The 26,262-nt window shown below is 45.5% G+C and overlaps 1 protein-coding gene across 3 annotated transcripts in view; it reads left to right on the forward strand.

Annotated features, from left to right (window-relative positions):
* LOC139260068 (partitioning defective 3 homolog B-like) overlaps nt 1-26,262 on the forward strand; it is a 1,396,127-nt gene that overhangs the window by 380,458 nt on the left and 989,407 nt on the right. For 2 of the 3 annotated variants that reach the window (XM_070876196.1, XM_070876197.1), the window contains exon 3: nt 22,340-22,511. The exons of the other annotated variant lie outside the window; for it this stretch is intronic. In XM_070876196.1, the coding sequence (XP_070732297.1) occupies nt 22,340-22,511 (172 nt within the window). The remainder of the gene's footprint in view (nt 1-22,339; nt 22,512-26,262) is intronic. 3 annotated transcript variants of the gene reach the window in all.

Here is a 26,262-nt window from a genome sequence, read left to right on the forward strand (position 1 = left end):
CTTCCCCAAGGGGCCTTGCACAACGAGATTGCTAATTAATCCTCTCTCATTACACAACACCCAGTCTAAGGTGGCCTCCCCACCTAGTTGGTTCCTCGACATATTGATCTAGAAAACCATCCCTTATGCACTCCAGGAAATCCTCCTCCACCGTATTGTTTCCAGTTTGGTTAGCCTAATCTATATGCATATTAAAGTCACCCATGATAACTGCTGCACCTTTATTGCATGCACCCCTAATTTCCTGTTTGATGCCCTCCCCAACATCACTACTACTGTTTGGAGGTCTGTACACGACTCCCACTAACGTTTTTTGCCCTTTGGTGTTCTGCAACTCTACACATATAGATTCCACATCATCCAAGCTAATGTCCTTCCTAACTATTGCATTAATCTCCTCTTTAACCAGCAATGCTACCCCACCTCCTTTCCCTTTTATTCTATCCTTCCTGAATGTTGAATACCCTTGGATGTTGAGTTCCCAGTCCTGATCATCCTGGAGCCACGTCTCTGTAATCCCAATCACATCATATCTGTTAACATCTATTTGCACAGTTAATTCATCCACCTTATTACGGATACTCCTTGCATTAAGACACAAAGCCTTCAGGCTTGTTTTTTTAAGTAGTAATGAAATGTGGGGGGTGGGGCAAGGATGGGAGAAAATGTCTGGCAGACCGTGTACCTCGGTGGATGGATTATGAATGATTGGGTAATTTGTGCTGATGGTCACTTCGCTTGTTTGAGGAGGGCAGAGGAGAAGAGGATAATGAGTGATTCTATGGAATCAGTTTAAAAATGTAGCTGTGAAGAATTCTAAATGAACCAGAGAGGAATAGGAGGTCAATCACTCCACGCACACAGCACAACTGGTTTATTTTAGATGGGTACTGTGCAGAGCTATTTATCTTTAAAAGAAATTTACTCCCGAAGGTTGTCTAGAGTTGCAGCATTTAAAGTTAAATACTCCAAAAGGAAGCATATGTGACAAGCTGATGAAAGCCCAGTCTGTAACTTGCCCTGTCAAACATAATGATTTTTCAGCGTGGTCTCTCGAACTTCCCAAATGTACATTGAGCTCAATGTGCCCGCACATCATGCATGACATCAGCTGAATAAATCTTCTCACATTACTATAAACGTAGTCTCTGTTAACGACCTGTGATGTAAATCTTTGATTGTTTTGTAGCTGGGTTGTGGAAAATAGCAGAATTTAAACGTGGTTTGATTGATCCACAAAAATTGTTTTGAGGGACGGCCGTTAGCTTGATTGGAAAGCTGGGAACATCCCAATATAAAAAATCGTTGCAACGAAAACAAAAATGAAACAAGATTGTTACGGCGATTTGTACTTGCGCTTGTTGCTAATCATATACAGTTTGCATTGCCATGGACTTGCTCTACTTTAATCGTCTGATTGAAGCAGATATCCATAGGCGAACCTTGTTTAACTCTGATCAGTTACGTTGTGCAGAGAACATGTTTGTGGTCCCAAGACAGAAACCATAACATTTTGTACACTATTTGATGTATGCCTGTACAGTACTCCCCTTGTAAAATTGGATATTCACCAGCCTCTATCCAGGTACAATCATAAGTGGTCAAAGTTAGTTTGTTTTCTCTGAAGAATTCCTGCCCCACCCCGGATAAAGTCAGCACGCACCATTCCATGAACCACGAGGGTTGGTGACCCGCTCCCTGTTGAGCTGCCCAGACGAGAATTATGGTGTAAACTTCCTGAGGCTGACTTGGTCTGTTTTGTGGAAGCTAGTTTGCTTCAGTTTGCCATTGCCACAGCTCAGTTTGTCCCATGTAACAATCGGATTGGAGCGTGCTGCGAAAACAACCCAGATCTAGAGAGGAACAGGAGTGGGCTATTCAGCCATTCGAGCCTGTTATGCCATTCAATTAGATAATAAACAATATTCCCCTCCGCCCTCCCTAATTCTTTCTGGGTGCACGACCCCTTTGTGCAACCCATTTAAAGTTTTCCACATGCGCGAATTTTAACATTGAAAAAGCCGGTTCTGGGCTGCGTTGGACCGGCGGAAGGCCACACAGCTTAGAGGGAGCCTTGATCATGATTGATCTCTATCTTAACCCCATTTACCCACCTTTTGTGCCATATCCTTTAATACCCTTTCTCACAAAAATGTTTCAATTTCTGTTTGAAAATTTTCAATTAACCCCTGCCTCAATTGCTTTCGGGGGAGAGAGTTCCAGATTTTCACTACACTTTGTGTGAAGAATTGCTTCCTGGCATCACCTCTGATTGGCCTGGCGCTAATTTTAAGGTTATGCCGAATCTAGTCCCTATCTCTGTACCCTCCTCCAGCCCTACAATTCTCCAAGATCTCTCCACTCTAGTTCTGGCCTCTCGCACATCCCCGATTTTCACCATTCAACCATTGGCAGCTATGCCTTCAGCTGCCAAGGCTCTGAGCTTTGGAATTCTCTCCCTAAACCTCTCCACCTGTCTACCTCTCTCTCCTCATTATTATTAAAAGATTAGCTAAAGTAAATGTGGGTCCCTTACAGGCTGAGACAGGAGAAATTATAATAGGGAATAAGGAAATGGCAGAGAAATTAAACAAATACTTTGTGTCTGTCTTCACGGAAGAAGATGCAAAAAACCTCCTGGAGATAGCGGAGAACCAAGGGTCTAGCAAGAATGAGGAACTGAAAGAAATTAGTATTTGTAAAAAAAAATAGTGCTGGAGAAATTAATGGGACTGAAAGCCAATAAATCCCCTGGACCTGATGGCCTACATCCTAGGGCTTTGAAAGAGGTGGCTAAAGAGATACAAAAGCAAAATGCTACGGATGCTGGAATCTGAAATAAAAAGAGTAAATGCTGGAAATCTCAGCAGATCAGGCAGCATCTGTGGAGAGAAAGAGAGTTAACATTTCAGGTTGCTGTCCCTTCGTCAGAACTGGTGAATGTTAGAAATTAACAGATTCTTCAGGAGCACTGAAAGGGGGAGGGGAGGAAAGAACAAAAGGGAAGGTCTGTGATAGGGTGGAAAACAGGAGAGATTAGAGAGACAAAAGGGATGATGGGCCGACTTGAGATGGTAATGGGAGAAGTTAGAAAAAGATTAATTTAGATAGGGTGTGAATGGCAGGATAATTACCAGATGACATGAGATACACAGAAAGAGAAAAAATACATCAGAGCAAAATATGGGCAGAGGCTAAGATCTGAAATTGTTGAACTCGATGTTAAGTCCAGAAGGCTGTAAAGTGCCTAAACTAAAGATGAAGCGCTGTTCCTCAAGCTTGTATTGAGCTTCATTGGAACAATGTAGGAAGCCGAGGACAGAGAGGTCAGAGTGAGAGTGGAGCGGAGAATTAAAGTGACAGGCGACCGGAAGCTCGGGGTCACACTTATGGACTGAACGGAGGTGTTCTGCAAAGCAGTCATCCAATCTGCATTTGGCCTTCCCAATGTAGAGGAGACCACATTGTGAGCAGCAAATGCATTATACTAATGCTGTTATGTATGGAGAAAGAGTCAGACTGAACACTGAGCTCAAAGTAAAGTGTGACCGTAGTCTTTTATTGCAGGTCTCCAACCTGTGAGCCTCCTTAAATACCTGTGCTCCCAAGGGATTATGGGATTCCCTGGGACTCCAGGGGATGAGCCCTCTGGTGGCTGTACAGAGTAAATACAAGTCCACATATATAACAACACTCTTCCCCCGGCGCCCCCCCCCCCCCCCAAAGTCAATAGTGTAACTATTTACAATGTGAGTCGATCTGGGGCCCTTCTTGCCCTGGTTGATCGTCTCAGTGTGGAAGTTGGTATTGTTGAATCACTTGTTGGGCTCTCGCTGGCCTTGTTGGGCTGCCTGGTGTGTTGGGTTCTGCTGGGCTGCTGTGAATGATGCGTTCTGCTTCCTGGTCAACCATGGTGCCGGTTGCCACTGATGTGTATGTTGGGGGATCAAAAAAGGTAGGGTCCAAGGTGAGTTGTTCAGGATAGTCCGTAAATCTGAGTTTGATTTGGTCCAAGTGTTTCCGGTGAATGAATCCATTTGAAAGTTTGACCCGAAACACCCTGCTCCCCTCTTTGGCCACGACAGTGCCGGGAAGCTACTTGGGACCTTGTCCATAATTCAGTACAAATACAGGATCATTGATTTCAATCTCATGTGACACATTTGCGCTATCATGGTGTAATGTCTGTAAGCTTGTAATGCTTGTAGCGCCACACTGTGGATATGGACATATTGTGTACTGCAACTGTATAGTTAATCATTAAACAGAACAGGCTTTCCGGAGAGTTCCAAGAGAGCAGCCTGCATCTTAGGAAGCTGTGTGTCCTGTGCTCTGTGAAGATATCACAGTTGGCAGCAAGACTTTTGAAGTTTCTGTCTTTGGAAAAAAAAGCTACAAAATCCGAGGTAAAAAACAGCACACGGTGTGAACAGCTAGAGATTAAAAATGGCAGGTGTAATCGGATATTTGGGAGAATATAGACACGACCGGGAACGTTTTAAAGCGTATGTGGATCAGCTAGAAATGTGTTTCACTGCAAATAACATAATCGAAGTTCCAGACAATGCAGTCCAGAACCAGGCTGTGTTGGAACATAAGAAAGCGATCATCTTATCAGTGGCAGGTCCGGCATTGTACGAAACCCTTGTAAATCTGCTTGTGCCTGACGAGTCAAAGGACACAACGCTTAAAGAGATTTTAACGAAGCTGGAGCAGCACTATCACCCCAAACCGTCAGAAATTGCTGAAAGCTATTGTTTCGGGATTCAGCAGACAGCGAGGTCAATTGGCATGCCCGAACAATATTCCCGAGAATTAAATAATGATTACGGTCGTCAGTCAACCGAGGTAAATCGCCTGCAGGTTCAAAGTAAAAGACGGCCCTGGCCGAAAGTCTAAGAAACTGGAAATTCTACCAGAGCATCGAAGTTGTGCTATAGGTGCCTGGGACAACACATTGCTAAAAGTTGTCCATATGTGAAGGCAGAGTGTTTCTTCTGCAGAAAGACTGGGCAGCTTGCAAAGGCATGCCGACTGAAGGGTAAACCAGTTTTTAAAGCTATAAGTCCAGCGTTCAAAGCTATGAGTCGAAACCCAAAGAGACTTCATAGCATGGAAGAACAACAACAGGATGAGGAGATTTTAGAATTACATGTCATCAGAAGCACGAGGTTAACGGACAGCGATTCGGAAAGCATCAAAATCCATATAGATGTTGCGGGATTCAAGATACCAATGGAAATTGACATGGGTGCCTCCGTGAGTGTAGTACCAGAGTCACTACCGCGACAAATTGTGCGATTTCCAACTGGAGAAATCCAAGATAGAGTTGCGAGGCTACTCGGGAGAGAAAATTCCTGTATTAGGCCGTATCACGGTACCGGTGAAATATAAAAATCAATTTCAAACTTGCCTCTAATAGTAGTGAAAGGAGACAAGTTTGCCTTACTGGGAAGAAATTGGTTGAGCTCACTGAAGCTGGATTGGAGTAATATTTTCTGTGTGGAAGCGAGATTTTCATCAACGGAAGAGGTTATCAAGCAGTATCCGAAGGTGTTCTGCGAAACAGGCAGTCCGATCCAAGGCTTCAAGGCGAGTGTCAGGGTACAGAAGGACGCTAGATCGGTTTACGACAAGCCACGTTCTGTACCATATGCACTCAAGGAGAAAGATGAGCAAGAACTCAAAAGACTAGAGACTGAAAACATTATTTGTAAGATAGATCGATGTAATTGAGCTACCCCCCATTGTTGTTGTACCTAAGTCTGATGGTAAAGTAAGATTGTGTGGTGATTATAAGGTAACCATAAACCAGGTTCTAGAGGGTAATATCCCCAGTACATTGCTGAATATGGAAGATTTGTTCACAACACTGACAGGTGGTCAGATCTTCTCAAAACTGGATCTTACGAATGCCTACTTACAGCTTGAACTCGATGAGGAGTCCAAGTCATGTTTGACTATAAATACTCATCTAGGCCTATATCAGTTTAATAGGCTACCGTTTGGAGTGTCTTCCGCTCCTGCCATATTCCAAGGGGTGATGAACCAGATTTTGCAAGGTATTGAAGGGGTAGTATGTTATTTGGATGACATACTAATTTCAGTACCAAATAGGCAAATTCATAATAACATATTGAATGAAGGCCTCAAACGGCTAGAGAAGCACAGAGTACGAGTGTCTGCTCGTAAGTGTGAGTTATTTTAAAACTCAGTAGAGTACTTAGGGTACAGAGTAGACAAAGATGGTTTACATCCAAACATGGAAAAATTGGATGCAATTCGAAATGCACCTACTCCCAGGAATGTCACTGAACTTCATTCATTCTTGGGTCTTTTGAACTATTATGGGAAGTTCTTACCAAATTTGGGCACAGTATTACATCCACTGAATGAACTTTTGAAAAAACAAGTCCAGTGGAAGTGGTCAAAAGAATGCGAAACAGCATTCAAGGAGTGTAAAAACAAATTGATAGAGAGCACCATGTTATTTCACTACGACATATCTAAGGAGATTAAGCTAGCATGTGATGCCTCTCCGTATGGAGTTGGGGCAGTAATCGCTCATGTATTAAGTAATGGGGAGGAGAGACCAATTGCTTTTGCTTCACACACTCTCAGTGCCAGTGAGATAAATTATGCTCAAATTGAAAGGGAAGTTTGGCATTAATTTTTGCGGTCAAGACATTCCACAACTACTTGTATTGTAAATTTACCATTGTTACAGACCATAAGCCCCTAACAGCAATCCTCCATCCAAAGTCCCCTATTCCAACATTAGCTGCAGCCTGAATGCAAAGATGGGCTTTGATTTTGTCAGCATATACATATGATATTGAATACAGACGATCAGCTGATCACATAATGCTGATGCAATGTCTAGATTGCCTTCCCCATCACAAGTTACACCCGATAGGGAAGAAGTGTTTTATTTTTCATACATTGATGAACTGCCAGTCACAGCTGAAGAGATTGGTAGAGCAACTAAACGTGACCCAGTTATGTCAAAGGTGTATGAGTATATTGCAAATGGATGGCCAAACCAGGTAACAGACTAAGATACACATCCATTCTTCATTCGTAGGAATGAATTATCAATCGATAAAGATTGTATCATGTGGGGTGCAAGAGTAGTTATACCAAATAAATTCAGGTCCAAATTATTAGGAGACCTCCATGACCAGCACCTGGGAATGTGCTTGACCAAGAGTTTTGCACGCAATTATTTATGATGGCCAGGTCTTGATAAAGATATAGAGTGCATCGTGAGTCAGTGTACGACATGTCAATCGGTAAGCAAGCAACCACCACCAGTACCATTACAGCCATGGAAGTGGCCTCCCAGGATGTGGCAAAGGCTACATATTGATTTTGCTGAGTTAGATGGACAACAATTGTTCATTGTGATTGACAGCCATTCGAAGTGGGTTGAGGTGTTTCCAATGTGGAAAATAACAAGTAAAACATTGGCCATTTTACGAAAATTATTTTCTGCATTGGCCTCCCTGAAGAAATTGTTTTGGATAATGGACCACAATTTCGTTCAGAAGAATTTGCACAATTCACGAGCAAAAATGGTGTGAAACATACCAAGGTTCAACAATACCACCCTGCTTCGAATGGTGCAGCAGAGCGCACTGTACAAATTGTCAAACGTGCCCTCATAAATCAAATGTTGGATCCAAATCCAAGAAAACGACAGTTGTCATTGGATCACAAAGTGGCTAATTTGTTGATTTCATATCGAAATACTCCTTATACAACTACTGGTAGAACACCAGCAGAGATGTTTCTCAAACGACAGCCACGAACCAGGTTCTCATTGTTAAAGCCAAATTTGGCACAGTCTGTAGAAGAGACACAATTAAGACAAAAATAGAATCATCATAAAGGGAGAGTAAAAGAGAGAAGAGTGAAATTAAACCAGAAGGTGAGAATGAAGAACCATCACCATAAATGGTTAACGTGGTTACCCGGAAGCGTGGTGAAGATATGTGGTCCTTGCACATGTTTGGTAAAGATGTTTGATAATGGACAGGTTAGGTTTGTCCATATTGATCATATTTTACCTACAGACATTGAAGGAGTTGAAGATAGGAATGATTCAATTATTTCTGACTTTTTAGATAGTTTTGATATGCCAGTAGCAAATCCTAAATCCAATGTACTGGAAACAAATCCAGGATAGAATCAGAATAAAAGTCTGAGTCCGAGTCAGGAAAACAAAGAGCCTGAAGTTAGAGTGAGTGCAAATGAAAATCAAGGACATTCTATCAAATCAAGGAAACTGTTGCTCAGGATGAGCCTCAAATGAGTGTAAAGTCAACAACATGTTTGGAATGTTCTGTTCGAGAGCGAAGGTATCCTCTTCGAAACAGAAAACAAGTGGTTAAGTTAAATTTGTAAATATGTATAAAAATGAAAGTTATTTAAGATGTTTGTTATGATGGCTTTTTCATTAAGGAGGGAGAAGTGTAATGTCTGTTAGCTTGTAATGCTTGTAGCTCCACACTGGGGATTTGGATGTATTGTGTACTGCAACTGTATAGTTAATCATTAAACAGAACAGGCTTTCCGGAGAGTTCCGAGAGAGCAGCCTGCATCTGAGGAAGCTGTGTGTGCTGTGCTCTGTGAAGATATCATGGTATGCACTTTGTTGAAGTTGCCTGCTCTCTACCTGTTCATGTCGATCAGGGTGAACAAATGAGAGCCTTGTTTTAAGTGCTCTTTTCATGAGCAGTTCAGCAGGTGGGATCCCAGTGAGCGAGTGGGGTCTCGTGCGGTAGCTAAGCAGGACTCGGGATAGGCGAGTCTGCAGTGAGCCTTCAGTTACCCTCTTCAAACCTTGCTTGATGGTTTGCACTGCTCTCTCTTCCTGACCATTGGACGCTGCTTTAAACGGGGCAGATGTGACATGTTTGATCCCGTTACGGGTCATGAATTCTTTAAACTCAGAACTGGTAAAACATGGCCCGTTTTCGCTCACCAGGACATCGGGTAAGTCGTGAGTGGCAAACATGGCCTGCAGGCTTTCAGTAGTGGCAGCGGACGTGCTAGCCGACATTATCTCTCATTCAATCCACTTGGAATACGCATCTACAACTGCAAGTAACATTTTACCCAAGAACGGGCCTGCATAGTCGACGTTTACTCTAGGTTTGGAGGGCCAAGACCATAACCTTAGCGGCGCCTCGCTGGGTACATTGCTTAACTGCGAGCATGTATTACATGTGTGAACGCAGGACTCTAAGTCCGGATCGATACCGGGCCACACACGTGGAATCTGGCTATCGCTTTCATCATTACGATGCCTGGGTGGGTACTGTGGGGGTCATTGATGAAGGTGTCTCTGCCCTTCTTGGGGACCGCTACTCGATTGCCACACAGAAGGCAGTCTGCATGTATGGACATTTCATCTTTGCGCCGCTGGAACAGTTTTATCTCTTCCTGCATTTTCACTGGGACACTGGACCAGCTCCTGTGAAGCACACAGCTTTTTGACTAGAGATAATAAGGGGTTCTGGCTTGTCCAGGTTTTGATCTGCCGGGCTGTGACGGGTGATTGCTCACTCTCAAATGCTTCCATAACCATGGCTAGATCTGCGGGCTGCGCCGTTTCCACCCCCGTGTTGGGCAGCAGCAGCCTATGAGTGCATCGGCGCAATTTTCTGTGCCTGGCCTGTGGTGGATGGTATCATTGTTTGCGGACAACGTGAGTGCCCATCTCTGGATGTGGGCCGATGCATTGGTATTTATCCCTTTACTCTGGGAGAACAGGGATATAAGTGGCTTATGGTCTGTTTCCAATTCGAATTTTAGCCCAAACAGGTATTGATGCATTTTCTTTACCCCATAGACACACGCTAACGCTTCTTTCTTCATCATGCTGTAGGCTCTCTCAGCATTAGACAGACTCCTGGATGTATGAGCAACCGGTTGCAGTTTCCCAAAATCATTAGCTTGTTGTAATGCACACCCGACGCCATGTGACGACGCAGCACATGCTAGTACCAAACGCGTACATGGATCATACAACACAAGCAATTTGTTTGAGCATAACAATTTTATCGCTTTTACAAAGGCATTTTCTTGGCTTTTGCCCCAAACTCATTCATCCCCTTTTCATCGTAAGGTTCTGACAGTGTGCTGAGACCCGGTAAGAAGTTACCAAAGTAGTTCAGGAGTCCCAGAAACGACCGCAGCTCCGTCACGTTCTGTGGCCTCGGTGCATTCTCGATTGCCTCCGTCTTCGAGTTGGTGGGCCTGATGCCGTCCGTTGCAATCCTCCTTCCCAGGAACTCCACTTCAGGCACCAGGAAATTGCATTTTGAGCGTTTTAACCTGAGCTGCACGCGGTTGAGTCGACTAAGAACAACCTCCAGGTTCTGCAGATGCTCGACCGTGTTCCGACCTGTGACCAAGATGTCGTCCTGGAAGACCACGGTGTGTGGGACCGACTTAAGTAAACTTTCCACGTTTCTCTGGAATATCGCTGCCGCTGATCGGATTCCAAACGGGCATCAGTTATAAACAAAAAGACCTTTGTACGTGTTGATGCAGGTGAGAACCTTCGATGATTCCTCCAGTTCCTGCGTCATGTAGGCTGAAGTCAGATCCAGCTTCGTGAACGTCTTTCCTCCCGCCAGCGTTACAAAGAGGTCGTGGCCTTTGGTAGTGGGTATTGGTCCTGCAGGGAGAAACGATTGATAGTTACTTTGTAATCACCACAGATTCTGACCGTGCCGTCTCCCTTGAGGACTGGGACGAGAGGACTGGGACGATAGGACTGGCCCACTCATTGAACTCGATCGGGGAAATGATACCCTTTCTTTACAGCTGGTCTAGCTCGATCTCTACCCTTTCTCTCATCATTTACGGTACTGCTCTTGCTTTGTGATGGATGGGTCGCGCCCCTGGAATTAGGTGGATCTGCACTTTTGCGCCTTGGAATTTCCCGATGCCTGGTTCGAACAGCGAAGGAAATTTGTTTAAGACCTGGGCACACGAAGTGTCGTCAGCAGGTGATGACGCTCAGACGTCATCCCAGTTCCAGCGTATCTTTCCCAGCCAGTTCCTGCAAAGCAGCGTGGGACCATCGGCAGGTACCACACAGAGTGGTAGCTTGTGCACCGCTCCATCGTAGGAGACCTTTACGGTAGCACTGCCAATTACAGGAATCATTTCTTTTGTGTAAGTTCTTAGTTTCATGCAAACTGGAATTAAGACTGGCCTTGAGGCCTTGTTGCACCACAATCTTTCGAAAGTTTTTTTTACCCATGATGGACTGACTCGCGCCCGTGTCCAGCTTTAGTGATACCGGGAGTCCATTTAGTTTAACATTCAGCATTATTGGGGGACAATTCGTGGTGAACGTGTGCACCCCATGTACCTCTGCCTCCTCGATCTGAGGCTCTGGTTCATCGTGATCCTCCATGGATCTGTCCTCCTCTGTAACATGGTGGTTTGCAAATTTAACAGGCTTTACAGCTCGCCTGCACACTCGTTGGAAGTGTCCCATTGTTCCACAGCCCTTGCAAATGTACTCTTTGAATCGGCATGAATGGAAACGATGATCCCCCCCCTCCGCAGCGCCAACAAGGTGTTAATGGCCTTGCTTCTGTGGACGTGCAGCTGCAGGTATGTGTGACCTGCCCTGTATGTTACGATTTGAAAACAACATCACTTTGTTCACAGTACTTGTAGCAGCACTTGTGTGCTGAGAGATTTGCTTCATATTGTCATTGGTGGCAATGAACGCCTGGGCTATCGCTATGGCCTTACTCAAGGTTGGGGTCTCTACAGTCAAAAGTTTGCGAAGTATGGTTTCATGGCTAATGCCAGGTCTCTGAGCTCGGCGACATAACTCGCCACTTCCTGGCCTTCAGACCTTTTGCAGGTGCAGAACCGGTCAGAACTGGGTCATCGACCCTAAACGTTAACTCTGTTTCTCTCCACAGATGCTGCTTGACCCGCTGAGATTTCCAGCATTTTCTGGCTATAGAGACAGTGGATGCATTGGTTGCCATCTTCCAAAATTGCATAGATTCTAGAAAGTTTCCCGCTGATTGGAAGGTAGTAAATGTCACCTCGCTATTTAAGAAAGGAGGGAGAGAGAAAATTGGGAATTACAGACCTGTTAACTTGACATCAGTAGGAGTAAAAATGCTGGAATCTATATTAAGAATGTGGTAACAGGGCACTTAGAAAATAATAATAGGATTGGGCAGAGTCAACACGGATTTATGAAAGGGCAATCATGTTTGACAAATCTGTTAGAGTTTTTTGAGGTTGTAACCAGCAAAATAGATAAGGGGGAACCAGTGAATGTGGTGTATTTGGATTTTCAGAAGGCATTCGATAAGGTGCCACACAAGAGATTATTAAACAAATTTAGGGCTCGGGATTGGGGATAATAGACTAGCATGGATTGAGGATTGGATAATGGACAGAAAACATAAAGTAGGAATAAACAGGTCATTTTCGGATTGTCAGACTGTAACTTGTGGGGTACGGCTAGAATCAGTGCTAATGCCTTGGCTATTCACAATCTATTTCAATGGTTTGGATGAGGGGACCAAACGTAATACAGATTGGACCTCCCTTATCCAGGGCTCCCTTATCTGACACCACCCCTCATCCGGCATGATTCCGGTGGTCAGGGGGCGCATGTGCAGCACACGGCTGACCTCCACCCCGACTTTGGGCCCGCACTGACATTGGGCCCGCTGGGGTCACACCGACACTCAGCCCGCATCGACACCCATTGGGCCCGCACCGACACTCGGCCTGCATCGACACCCGTTGGGCCCACACTGGGCCCACTGGGGCCGAGCCGACACTGGGGCCACGCGGACACTGGGCCCGCTGAGGCCATGCCGACACTCAGCCCGCGCCGACACTTAGCCCGCATCGACACCCATTGGGCCCGCACCAGCACTCGGCCTGCATCGACACCCGTTGGGCCTACCCACCGGCACTGGGCTCGCTGGGGCCGAGCCGACACTGGGCTCGCTGGGACCGAGCTGACACTGGGCTCGCTGGGGCCGGGCCGACACTGGGCTCGCTGGGGCCGAGCCGACACTGGGTTCGCTGGGGCCGAGCCGACACTGGGCCCACATCGACACCCGTTGGGCCCGCACTGACATTGGGCCCGCTGGGGCTGCACCGATACTTGGCCCAAGGGCCTGCCAACACTTCCGTCGCGGCCAGCCGAGGGCCCACCGACACTTCGGGCCCCCCAAGGTGCCGATTTCCTCCACCCCCCCCTCGGGCCACTGACCTCCCCTCATCAGGCAAAATCCCTTATTCGGCACAGGCCAGGTTCCGAGGGTCTCGGATAAGGGAGGTTCAACATGAATATTCAAATTTGCTGATGATACAAGGCTATGTGGGAATGTAAGTTGTGAAGAGGGTCCAAAGAGACTTCAAGGAGTTCTAGACAGGCTAAGTGAGTGGGCAAGAACATAGCAAATGGAATATAATCTGGAGAAATGTGAAGTAGGAAAAATAGAAAAAGTGAGTATTTTTTAAACGGTGAGAGATTGGGAAATGTTGGTGTTCAGAGGGACCTGGGTGTCCTTGTACACAAATTATTGAAAGTTAACATGCAGGTACAGCAAGCAATTAAGAAAGCAAATGGTATGTTGGCCTTTATTGCAAGAGGATTTGAATAGAAGAGTAAAGATGTCTTACTGCAATTATATAGGGCCCTGGTGAGCCCACACCTGGAGTATTGTGTACAGTTTTGGTCTCCTTACCCAAGGAAGGATATACTTGCCATAGAGGGAGTGCAACGAAGGTTTACCAGACTGATTCCTGCGATATGGGGATTGTCCTGTGAGGAGAGATTGAGTAGACTAGGCCTATACTCTCTAGAGTTTAGAAGAATGAGAGGTGATCTTATTGACACATACAAACTTCTTACAGGGCTTGACAGGGCAGATGCAGGGAGGATGTTTCCCCTGGCTGGGGAGTCTAGGACCAGGGGTCACATTCTCAAAACAAGGGGTCGGCCATTTAGAACTGAGATGAGGAGAAATTTCTTCACTCAGACGGTGTGAATCATTGGAATTCTCGACCCCAGATGCCTGTGGATGCTCAGTTGTTGAGGAAATTCAGGACAGAGATCAATAGATTTTTGAATATTAAGAGAATCAAGGGATGTGGGGATAGTGCGGGAAAATAGAATTGAGGTAGAAGGTCAGCCATCATCTTATTGAATGGCGGAGCAGGCTTGAGGGATCGAATGGCTTACTCCTGCTCCTCATTCTTATGTTCTTCATGACGCTCATTAAAACCTCTTTGACCAAGCTTTTGGTCACCTGTCCTAATATCACCTTATTATGGTTCGGCGTCAAATTCTGTTTGAAAATGCTCCAGTTTTACTGCGTTAAAGGCACTGTATAAATGCAAGTTATTGTTGTAGTGTATTGTTTGTACGTTTGAGGGGTTTTCCCAAAAAGACGATTAGGATAGGGGACCTGCTCCCATATCACTGCAGTATTGTTCGATAATTGACCACCAGAAGACACTAAGAATGTCTCACGCTCCACTTTGTTCACAGTGGCACAGTGAGCCTGGGATCTGGAAACTAGCAGTTAAATCTATCTACTTTGGTTTGCCACTGTCCTGTCCCCACCGTGTACACTTTCTACATTATCTTGTTGGTTTATTTTATTACCGTATACTTGTGCATCGATTTGACAGCTGGCCCTCGAGTTTATCGGGAAGTTGATGCGCCTGCGTCAACGATATTAAATGTGACCATAATTTCAGTTTTATTTCTTTTGGAAAGTAATTGCCCACTTTTAGAAGTTGAAATTTCGGGAGAGTTGGTAACCACCAGTAAAATTGTACTTAAAAAAAAAAAAAATTAAACTGAAGCTTTAAAAATAATGATGTTCTGGAATGGTTGTGGAATGCAGCCGAAAAAAGATAAGGCACTTGCTCATTATAGGAACGAAACAATAGTGAAGAATTGACTTGGGACCTCCTGTTTTGCAGCTCCTTGGCAGATTCTTATCTCAACCCCAAATTGAAAATGATCTGTGACATGGCAAGATTTAAAAGGCAGATGTAGAAAAAGGGCAGAAAGTTGCTGCAAGTTCAGGGTTTTGAAAGCAATATTCTTGCGTTTCATCTAGAAACAACACCTGAATAAGTTGCTGTGTGAACACAGCTTTATAATTCAGAATTCTTGAAGTATGTTTTTCTATTTTAACAGTTTTACAACCTTCTCATGAGTGCAACTTGTTCCCCCTGATCTGGAAGCACTAACTTTGCAGAGTTTTCCTCGTGTATAGAGATTGACCCAGGGACAAATGATTGCTCCAGTTATAGTACTAAATACATTGACTTTTATTTGTACTTGTCCTCGGTTTTCCATCAAATTGATGTGGCCGATGCAGAGATGTAAATGTAAATGTTAAAATGTAAATGTTAATGGCCCTGAATTTGCAGTCGGTGTGACGGCATACTCTCATACCGCCTTTGAAACTGACGGCAACATCGAGATTTGATGCACGCGCAAAACGTTTGGCTGCTGAGACTGCCTGTTGACATCACAGTAATTCGCTCGAGGGGATTCCCATTAAGTTCCATTGAATTGAATTCAAGGTTGAAAAGCCTGTAGTTTTTGACACAGGGATCGCGAGATCCTCATGCGGAGCGTACTTCAGGGCCAGCAGTGACCATCTTTGCTTTGCCACTGGCCACAAATTCCGGGCCATTGTTTTTAAATTATTTGCCCAAATATTATGTTTTGCATCTTTTATGTTCTGCTCTTTCTTTTCTTCATTCTCTTGTTTGTTGTCTCTATATTTTTCTTTTTTCTTCTCTCACTCTCTTTCTCTCTTCCTTTCGAGCACATAAGAACTAGGAGAAAGGAGTAGGCCATTTGGCCCCTTGAGCCTGCTGCACCATTTAATAAGATCATGGCTGATCCCATCATGGATTCAGCTCCACTTCCCTGCCTGCTCCCCATAACCCTTTATTCCCTTATCGCTCAAAAACCAGTCAATTTCCTCCTTAAATATATTCAATGGCCCAGCCTCCACAGCTCTCTGGATCAGAGAATTGCATAGATTTACAATCCTCTGAGAAGAAATTCCTCCTCATCTCAGTTTTAAATGGGCGGCCCCTTATTATGAAACTCTGCCCCCTAGTTTTAGTCTCCTCGATGAGTGGAAATATTATCTCCTGCATCCACCATGTCGAGCCCCTTCATTATCTTATATGTTTCGATAAGATCACACCTCATTCTTCTGACTTCCGATATGTATAGGCCCAACCTAGGCAACCTATCTTAATAAGTCAACCTCCTCATCTCTGGAATCAACCGAGTGAATCTTCTCTGAACAGCCTCCAATGCAAGTATAGCCTTCCTTAAATACAGAGACCAAAACTGTTGTGTATCTGTAAAGCATGCACTGCCATGTTTCGCCGCCAGGGAGCTCATCCCCTGAAGTCCCAAGGGATCCCAGCATCCCTTGGGAGCACTGTATCGAAGCTGGCCCCTGAGGCCTGTTCCTCACTCTGGAGTGTCTTATTAAAGACTGAGGTCACTGTTACTTTAACCTCCCTGTGTGCAGCCTCATCTGTGTTGGGAACACAATAACTGGCAAGGAGAATACGAATCCAACCAAAGATGCAGCAAACTGTGAGCACCCTGGAGAAGTTCTCGGAGGGTGGGGACTGGGAAGCCTATGTCGAACAGCTAGACCAGTACTTTGTAGCCAACGAGCTGGACGGAGAAGGAAGCGCTGCAAACAGGTGAGCAGTCCTCCTCACGGTCTGCGGGGCACCGTCATACAGCCTCCTGAAGAATCTTCTGGCTCCGGTGAAACCCACAGATAAGTCGTATGAGGAGCTGTGCACACTGGTTCTGGAGCATCTTAACCCAAGGGAGAGCGTGCTGATGGCGAGGTATCAGTTCTACACGTGCCAGCGATCTGAAGGTCAGGAAGTGGCGAGCTACGTCACCGAGCTAAGGCAACTTGCAGGACAATGTGAGTTTGATAGCAACCTGGAGCAAATGCTCAGAGACTTTTTGTACTGGGCATCAGCCACAAGACCATCCTACAAAAATTTTGACTGTAGAGACAGTAAGGCCATTGCAATAGCACAGGCGTTTATGTCCACCAGTGATAACACCAAACAAATCTCTCAGCACACAAGTGCTAGCAATGTTCATAAATTAACTGGAACTGTGATGCGAGCAGAAATGGACAGGGCAGAACCCACGAGTCTGCAACTGCCAGCAGGCCTCAGGTGACCCAGATGACTGAGTCCCCAACAAAGGATGAATGCAAGGCAATTCAGACCTTGTTGGTGTTATGGAGGCTTCCATTCAGCCTATTCATGCTGCTTCAAAGGGTATGTTTACAAGAGCTGTGGAACAATGGGGCACCTCCAACGAGCTTGCAAACGAGCTGCAAGCTCTGTAAAACCTGTTAACCACCACGTGGCAGAGGAAGATCGGTCCATGGTGGATCAAAGCAATTTCCAGCCTCAGAGAGAGGAGGCAGATGCTAAAGTACACGGGGTGCACACATTTTCGATGAAATGTCCACCTATAATGCTAAACGTAAAATTGAATGGCTTACCCATAGCCATGGAACTGGACAATGGCGCTAGCCAATCCATCATGAGAAAAAAGATGTTTGATAGACTGTGGTGCAACAAGGCATTCAGACCAGCCCTGAGCCCCATCCACACGAAACTGAGAACATACACCAAAGAGCTTATCACTGTCCTGGGCAGCGCCATGGTCAAGGTCACCTTCGAGGGCACGGTGCACGAACTGCCACTCTGGATTGTCCCGGGCGATGGCCCCACACTGCTTGGAAGGAGCTGGCTGGGCAAAATCTGCTGGAACTGGGATGACATCTGAGCGCTATCACATGTCGATGAGGCCTCATGTACACAGGTTCTTAACAAATTTCCTTCACTTTTTGAGCCAGGCATTGGAAACTTTTCCGAGGCGAAGGTGCGGATCCACTTGGTCCGAGAGGCACGACCCATTCACCACAAGGCACGAGCGGTACCTCACATGATGAGGGAGAGAGTGGAAATCAAGCTGGACAGGCTACAACGTGAGGGCATCATTTCCCCAGTGGAAATCAGCGAGTGGGCCAGCCCGATTGTTCCAGTACTCAAAAGTAATGGCATGGTCAGGATTTGCGGAGATTATAAAGTAACTATTAATCATTTCTCGCTACAGGACCAATACCCGCTACCTAAGGCAGACGACCTCTTTGCGACACTGGCAGGAGGCAAGACATTCACTAAGCTTGACCTGACTTCGGCCTACATGACCCAGGAGCTGGAGGAGTCTTCGAAGGGTCTCACCTGCATCAAAACGCACAATGGACTGTTCATCTACAGCAGATGCCCATTTGGAATTCGGTCGGCTGCAGCAATCTTCCAAAGAAACATGGAGAGCCTACTCAAGTCAGTACCACGCACGGTGGTTTTTCAGGATGACATATTGGTCACGGGTCGGGACACCACCGAGCACCTACAAAACCTGGAGGAGGTCCTCCAGAGACTGGATCGCGTAGGACTGCGGCTAAAAAGGTCGAAATGTGTCTTCACGGCAACAGAAGTGGAGTTTTTGGGGAGAAAGATCACGGCGGACGGCATTCGGCCCACAGACGCCAAGACAAAGGCTATCAGGTACGTGCCCAGGCCATAGAACGTCACAGAGCTGCGGTAGTTCCTGGGACTCCTCAACTATTTTGGTAACTTCTTACTGGGGTTAAGCATCCTTTTAGAGCCCTTACATGTGTTATTGCACAAAGGTGAGAACTGGGTATGGGAAAAAAAACAAGTAATTGTTTTTGAGAAAGCCAGAAATATTTTATGCTCCAACAAGCTGCTTGTATTGTATAACCCGTGTAAAAGACTTGTGCTAGCATGTGACCCGTCGGCGTACGGACTCGGGTGTGTATTACAACAAGCTAACGTTGTGGGGAAGTTGCAACCTGTCGCCTATGCTTCCAAGAGCTTGTCTAAGGCCGAGAAGGCCTACAGCATGATTGAGAAAGAGGCATTAGCATGTGTGTTCGGGGTAAAGAAAATGCATCAGTACCTGTTTGGCCTCAAATTTGAGCTGGAAACTGATCACAAGCCCTTCACATCCCTGTTTGCTGAAAACAAGGGGATAAATACTTATACCTCAGCCGCATACAAAGGTGGGCACTCGAGCTATCAGCGAATAACTATTCCATCCGCCACAGGCCAGGCACCGAGAACTGTGTGGATGCTCTCAGCCGGCTACCATTGCCCACCACGGGGGTGGAAATGGCGCAGCCTGCAAACTTGTTGATGGTGGCGCAGCCCGCAGACTTGTTGATGGTCATGGAAGCATTTGAAAATGATAAATCACCTGTCACGGCCTGCCAGATTAGGACTTGGACCAGCCAAGGTCCTCTGCTGTCCCTAGTAAAAAAAACTGTGTACTGCATGGGAGCTGGGCCAGCATCTCCGTTGAAATGCAAGAGCCAATCAAGCCGTTCCAGCGGCGAAAGGACAAACTGTCCATTCTGGCAGACTGCCTGTTGTGGGGTAACCGCGTATTGCTACCAAAAAGGGGCAGGGAGACGTTCATCTCGGATCCCAAGTCTGATGGCCCGTTCTCGACTCTGACTTAGAGTCCTGTGTACAGCAATGCAGCGTATGTGCTCAGTTGAGCAATGCGCCCAGAGAGGCACCACTAAGTTTGTGGTCCTGGCCCACCAGACCATGGTCGAGGATCCATGTCGACTATGCGGGCCCGTTTCTCGGTAAAATGTTGCTGGTGGTGGTGGATGCTTTTTCAAAATGGATTGAATGTGAAATAATGTCGGGAAGCACCGTCACCATTGAAAACCTGAGGCCATGTTTGCCACCCACGGCCTGACTGACATACTGGTCAGTGACAACAGGCCATGTTTCACCAGTGCCGAATTTAAAGAATTCATGACCCGCAATGGGATCAAACATGTCACCTCGGCCCCGTTTAAACCAGCCTCCAATGGGCAGGCAGAGCGGGCAGTACAAACCATCAAACAGAGCCTTAAACGAGTCATAGAAGGCTCACTCCAAACCCGCCTGTCTCGAGTAGCGCTGCTACCGCATGAGACCCCACTCGCTCACAGGGGTGCCCCCGGCTGAGCTACTCATGAAAAGGACACTTAAAACCAGACTCTCGCTGGTTCACCCCAACCTGCATGATCAGGTAGAGAGCAGGCGGCAGCAACAAAATGTAAAAGATGGTCGCGCCACTATGTCACGGGAAATTGATCTGAATGACCCTGTGTATGTGCTAAACTATGGACATGGTCCCAACTGTATTGCGGGTACGATGATAGCTAAAGAAGGGAATAGGGTATTTGTAGTCAAACTGCCTGGACCAAACGAGGCTGCAGTTCACAGACTGCCCTGAACAACCCACAGCAGACACCACCTTTTTCGAGCCCACAACACACACCCAAAGGATCAACGACACCATCCCGGACCAGGAAATCGAACCCATCGCGCCCAACAGCCCAGCAAGGCCAGGCTCACCCAAAAGCCCTGCAGGGCCAACAACACGCCAGCCCAGCGAGGGCACAGCCAACACACCAGAACAGACATTTGTACCGAGGCGGTCCATCAGGGAAAGAAAGGGTCCCGACCGCCTCACCTTGTAAATAGTTTTCACTTTGACTTTGTGGGGTGGGGGAGTGATGTTGTGTATCTAAAGCATGCACTCCCATGTTCCGCCACCAGGGAGCTCATCCCCTGAAGTCCCAAGGGATCCCAGCATCCCTTGGGAACACTGTATATAAGCCGGCCCCTAAGGCCAGTTCCTCACTCTGGAGTGTCTTATTAAAGACTGAGGTCACTGTTACTTTAACCTCTCTGTGTGCAGCCTCAATAAACACAATAAAAACTGCACGCAGTATTCTAGGTGTGGCCTCATCTATACCTGTACAGTTGTAGCAGGACTTCTCTGCTTTTATACTCTATCCCCCTTGCAATAAGGCCAACATTCCATTTGCCTTCCAGATTCCTTGCTGTACCTGCATGCTAACTTTTTGTGTTTCATGCACAAAGACCTCCAGGACCCACTGTACTGCAGTACTTTGCAATTTTGCTCCATTTAAATTATAATTTTGCTGCCAAAATGGATAACCTCACACTTTCTTACGTTATACTCCATCTTCCAAATTTTTGCCCACTCACTTAGCCTGTCTATATCCCTTTGCAGATTTTTTTATGTCCTCCTCACAATTTGCTTTTTTACCCATTTTTGTACCATTTGCAAACTGGGCTACATTACACTTGGTCCCTTCATCCAAGTCATTAATATCGATTATAAATTGTTGAGGCCACAGCACCGATCCCTGCGGCACCGCACTCGTTATTGTTTGCCAACCGGGAAATGATCCATTTATCCCGACTCTCTATTTTCTGTTAGTTAGCCAATCCTCCATCCATGCTAATATATTACCCCTCATCCTGTGAACTTTTTATCTTCTGCAATAACCTTTTATGTGGCACCTTATTGAATGCCTTCTGGAAATCCAAATACACCACACCCACTGGTTCCCCCTTAACCACCCAGCTCGTTACATCCTCAAAGAACTCCAGCAAATTTGTCAAACATGATTTCTCTTTCATAAAACCATGCTGACTCTGCTTGATTGAATTATGCTTTTCTTGTCTTGCCTCTCTTCTTGTGTCTCAATTACTTTCTGACTCCCTTCCCCGCTTGCACTCCCTCTCCTCCTCTCTCTCTCGCCCCCTCTCTCTCTCCCCCCTCCCTCATCCCCTCTCTGTCCCCTCTCCCCTCTCTTTCCCCCCTCCTCTTGCACATGTGCTCTTGCACTTTGCTCTTGTGTGCGCTCACTCACTTGCGCGCTTGCTCTTGCGCACTTGCTCTTACATGCTCTCTGGCACGCTCACTCACTCATACTTTTGCGTTCTCTCTCTCTCAAATCACAACTGTGTAATCTTTTGTTCTCAGCATTAACTAACCAACCAAATAATTCAACTCAACCCTCAATATGATGCCCAAAGAGGCACAGGATAAAAAATAACTAATACGTAAGTCAGTTCCTTTTTTTTTCACGCATTGCCTTAATCAGAAAACATTTGGTTCTGAAAGAAGTGAGGCATCACCAGCAGTAATTTTGAAAATGGCAGTGATTGGCTTAGTGTCGCCAGAGATGGCCATCAAACATGTTAATGACAGTAGCATTGTGAACATAAAGACTACTATTTTAAAGGTGCTATATATATGTAAATTGTTGTTGAGTGAAATAGTCTGCCATTCACACTAACCATCTCCAACTTTTGTTTGCTTGTCCTGCAGCTCGTTGCTGTGTATGAAGAGCAAGAGACACACTGTGCGGATGAAGTCGCCAATGGCAGTCTGCCGGATAGGCATAGTCCGGACACGTTCGAGAGTGAGCTGGCGGCTCAGCTTGCGGCTTTCCAGCCCATTACAGGAGAAATTGAAGTAACCCCCTTGGTGTTGAAAGCCAGTGAGTAGACGTTGACTCCTTTTACATTAGTGAAGTGGAGTGAATTCATATTAACCGGTCAAATCTGTTCACACAATATATGTTGAGCTGAACTTATTACCTGTCATATTCCGTGTGTGTGTGTGTGTCATGTGTATCGTGTGTAAGTGTAAATTGCTCCTGCAAATAGATTTTCTCCCTGCATGGGTTTATGAAGCCTGGGGCTTCGAGGACCGTAGTGATTTCAGAGCCTTGTTGAGGCCAATTGAAGAGCAACCACTGCAACTTCCACCCCACCTCTTAGGGTCAGCGAGTTTGGACCCTGAGGGCCTGGTTTTCGTAACTATTAACTGGTGTTCTAACCTATTGAGCAGTTGGTGGAGTCCATTCCCTCGGTTTTAAAACCTGAATGAGTAAACATGCTCATGTTTTCTGCCTATATTGCTTTACTCCTTACAAACAATTTTACTTCAACAGCAAATTGGCGTGCATCCTTAGAGCGCCAGTTCAATAGTCAGCATGGCAACCCTCTAATTCTGTGAATAAATGTACTGCCCGATGAGGATTTGAGCATTACTTACAAGTGACAAAAATGTATCAGATTTGAATCCTGGAGTGAGCCAAGTTTAGCTGATCATAGCCAGAACAATGTTGGCACATTATAATTGATTTTAGTGCCCGTTTCAGTGTCCTTACACGTGGGAGGGTGGGGTGAGAGGCAGGGATGGATTAAAGGTGCCTCAAGCCCCGGGCGGTACCCCGGCCATGGGCCCCCTACTCCCATTCACACCCTGCAGTAAATGACATTAGTGAGCTAAGTCACAGGGCACTATACTGAATATGCATCAGGTCAAGATCAGGTCAGGTCTGCATCTCCGGTTCTGTTCTCATTAATACTATGATGACACTCATTTAATATTTTATTATGTTTTCAATCAAACCAATATCTTGATTCATAAACTGTATAAACAGTAAACAACAACGCTCTAATAAAAAAAACCTTACATTTTGAAACTAAATCGACAGTGACAACAATTTAGAACAAGACAGCACAATTTTTTGGAAGACCACCATTTGTCACTTGCATTCCATTTTCTCCACAGAGGCAACTACAAGTATAACATTACATTGGTCTTTTCCTAGATTTTTGTCAGCTAAACTCGTCAATGATTTTCAAGAAGTCATATCCTCTCAGTACTTTGCTCTCGATGCTCATGATTGAAAGACTATTAAGTCGATCTTGTCCCATTCTGTTCCTGACCTATCCTTGATGCATTTTAGTTTCGAGAAGGACCGCTCACCACTGCAATTTGTTACTTCATTGACAGATATATCCGAAGAGCTATTTCAATGTTAGAAAAGGTTTGGGTGAAGGGGCGTGTATGGAGGAATTGGAACATTCTCAGCTCTGCTGACTTAGTTTGTTTGACACAAATTGAGGTTCGAAGATCTGTTGTGGATGCTACCAAGCCAGAAAACTGTATGAATTAACTTTCAATCATAAGTTCTAGATCTTTGGGATAGGAATGGGCAAGATTTGCTGCAAGATTGCTTGATTCCAAACTTATAGTTCATTTCCTACTATGCTTCAAGGCAGTGTTTCATGGTACTGATGACAAGGAACAGTTCAGTTTTGAATTTCTCCTTAAGTGACAGCAGTGTTTTCAGCATCTCCATTGTCATTCAGGTTGCATACCCGGACACGCCTCTGAGCTGAATTGTACTCGTTGTGGTCACACAGTTTAATCCCTAGGTCTTCGAAGTCCTCAAACTCTGTCTGCTGAGTTGACAAGTGACTCGAGTAAGGACACCATGACATTCAGATTCAAACCGGTCTCTTAAGCGAGAGATTGGTCAAGTGAAAGCTTCAAGACCGTGTTCCAAATAACAATGAGAATAGCTGAATCCAGTTTGTCAAGGATCAACTGCGCTTCATTTCAGCATTCAACTTTTTGTTCCACATCAGTTGCCAGGTTTTCCAACACTTCGCATATGGGAGTGTAACCTTTGAGCAGGGCCGATACTGCTTCAAACCTTGCTGACCATCGAGTAGCAGAAAGCTGTTTGACCGCCAGACAGCCCTAAAGGCTTTAGATTTTCATAAAGCAGTCGCCAGTGATACGTCAATGCAGTGAGAAGTACAACGTCAAAAAATCTGACGATCACTGGGCTGCATTCGGCACTGTTTTTCCCCACAAGGTTGAGTGAGTGCGCTGTGCAAGGTTTAAACATCACATATGGGCATTGCTCTTTGATAGTTTGAACACCAATGTATTTCCCACTCATATTTGTAGCATTATCAACTGATTGTCCACGACAATTTTGTATGTCGATCCTGTTCTCATCCAGAAAGGCAAGTATTATTTCTGCTATTTCTTGTCCAGTATGACCGATTATCGGCAAGAACTTTAAGAACCTTTACTCAGGACCAGTCGGTAGAACATAGGGGACGACAAATGTCAGCTGATCTGAGTGTCAGCGTCGAATCAACAGATATTGAATAGAACTTCGCTGATTTTAATTCCTGGATAATCATCTCAAGCACTTTGCCACCTATCAGACTAATCAGTTCTTCACAAGTGGTGGAAGACAAATATGAAGTACGCCCCTTGCCTTTGTTGGCAAACCGCTTGTTGTGTGCAGCAAGAAATGTATCGTAATTTACAAGAACCTCCAACATACCCGGATAATTACCATTACTTAGAGACCCAACGATTTCATCACTCCCTCACAGAGAAACGTTATCACACAGGCAGCCCACTCTAGCACCTTTCAAACTGGAAGACAATTTGACCATCCACACAACCAGTGCCTGCTTGTGTAGTGCGTATTACTACCATGGCTTCTCTATGCTGGTGGCCATTTTCATGAGATGAAATCTCTCATCTCCATGCTTCCAGTCATTAAACCCATGAGTAAAGTGCCTACTTGTTCATGCTGTGACCTTGCAAGCAAAGTAGTATATTCTACTATTTGAAGGTGAATAACAGAGCCACGATCGCTCCACATGTTCCCCTGTCAGCAGGTGCACACGTGTGAAGAACGACTTGGAGCAGTATTGGCAACATCCTTCCTTGGCATGAATCACGCCGGAGTTGGAAGTCTTTATTTCCATTTCGGCAATCCTCACTACCTTTTACAAGCCAATGGCTTTGCATGTTTTCTGATACAAATAACGTTCCGGAAATACTAGGGGACCGAGAGAAGGAGGAACTGAAGGAAATCCTTATTAGTCAGGAAATTGTATTAGGGAAATTGATGGGATTGAAGGCAAATAAATCCCCAGGGCCTGATAGTCTGCATTCCAGAGTACTTAAGAAAATGGCCCTAGAAATAGTGGATGCATTGGTGATAATTTTCCAACAGTCTATCGACTCTGGATTAGTTCCTATGGATTGGAGTAGCTAATGTAACACCACTTTTTAAGAAAGGAGGGAGAGAGAAAACGGGGAATTATAGACTGGTTAGCCTGACATCAGTAGTGGGGAAAATGTTGGAATCAATTATTATGATGAAATAGCAGCTTATTTGGAAAGCAGTGACAGGATCGGTCCAAGTCAGCATGGATTTATGAAGGGGAAATCATGCTTGACAAATCTTCTGGAATTTTTTGAGGATGTAACCAGTAGAGTGGACAAGGGAGAATCAATGGATGTGGTGTATTTGGACTTTCAAAAGGCTTTTGACAAGGTCCCACACAAGAGATTGATGTGCAAAATTAAAGCACGTGGTACTGGACCTCCGCGACTCCCTCCGCGACTCTCCCACTCCA

The sequence above is a fragment of the Pristiophorus japonicus genome, chromosome 3 (assembly GCF_044704955.1).
Source record: "Pristiophorus japonicus isolate sPriJap1 chromosome 3, sPriJap1.hap1, whole genome shotgun sequence".
NCBI classification, from domain to species: Eukaryota; Metazoa; Chordata; class Chondrichthyes; family Pristiophoridae; genus Pristiophorus; species Pristiophorus japonicus.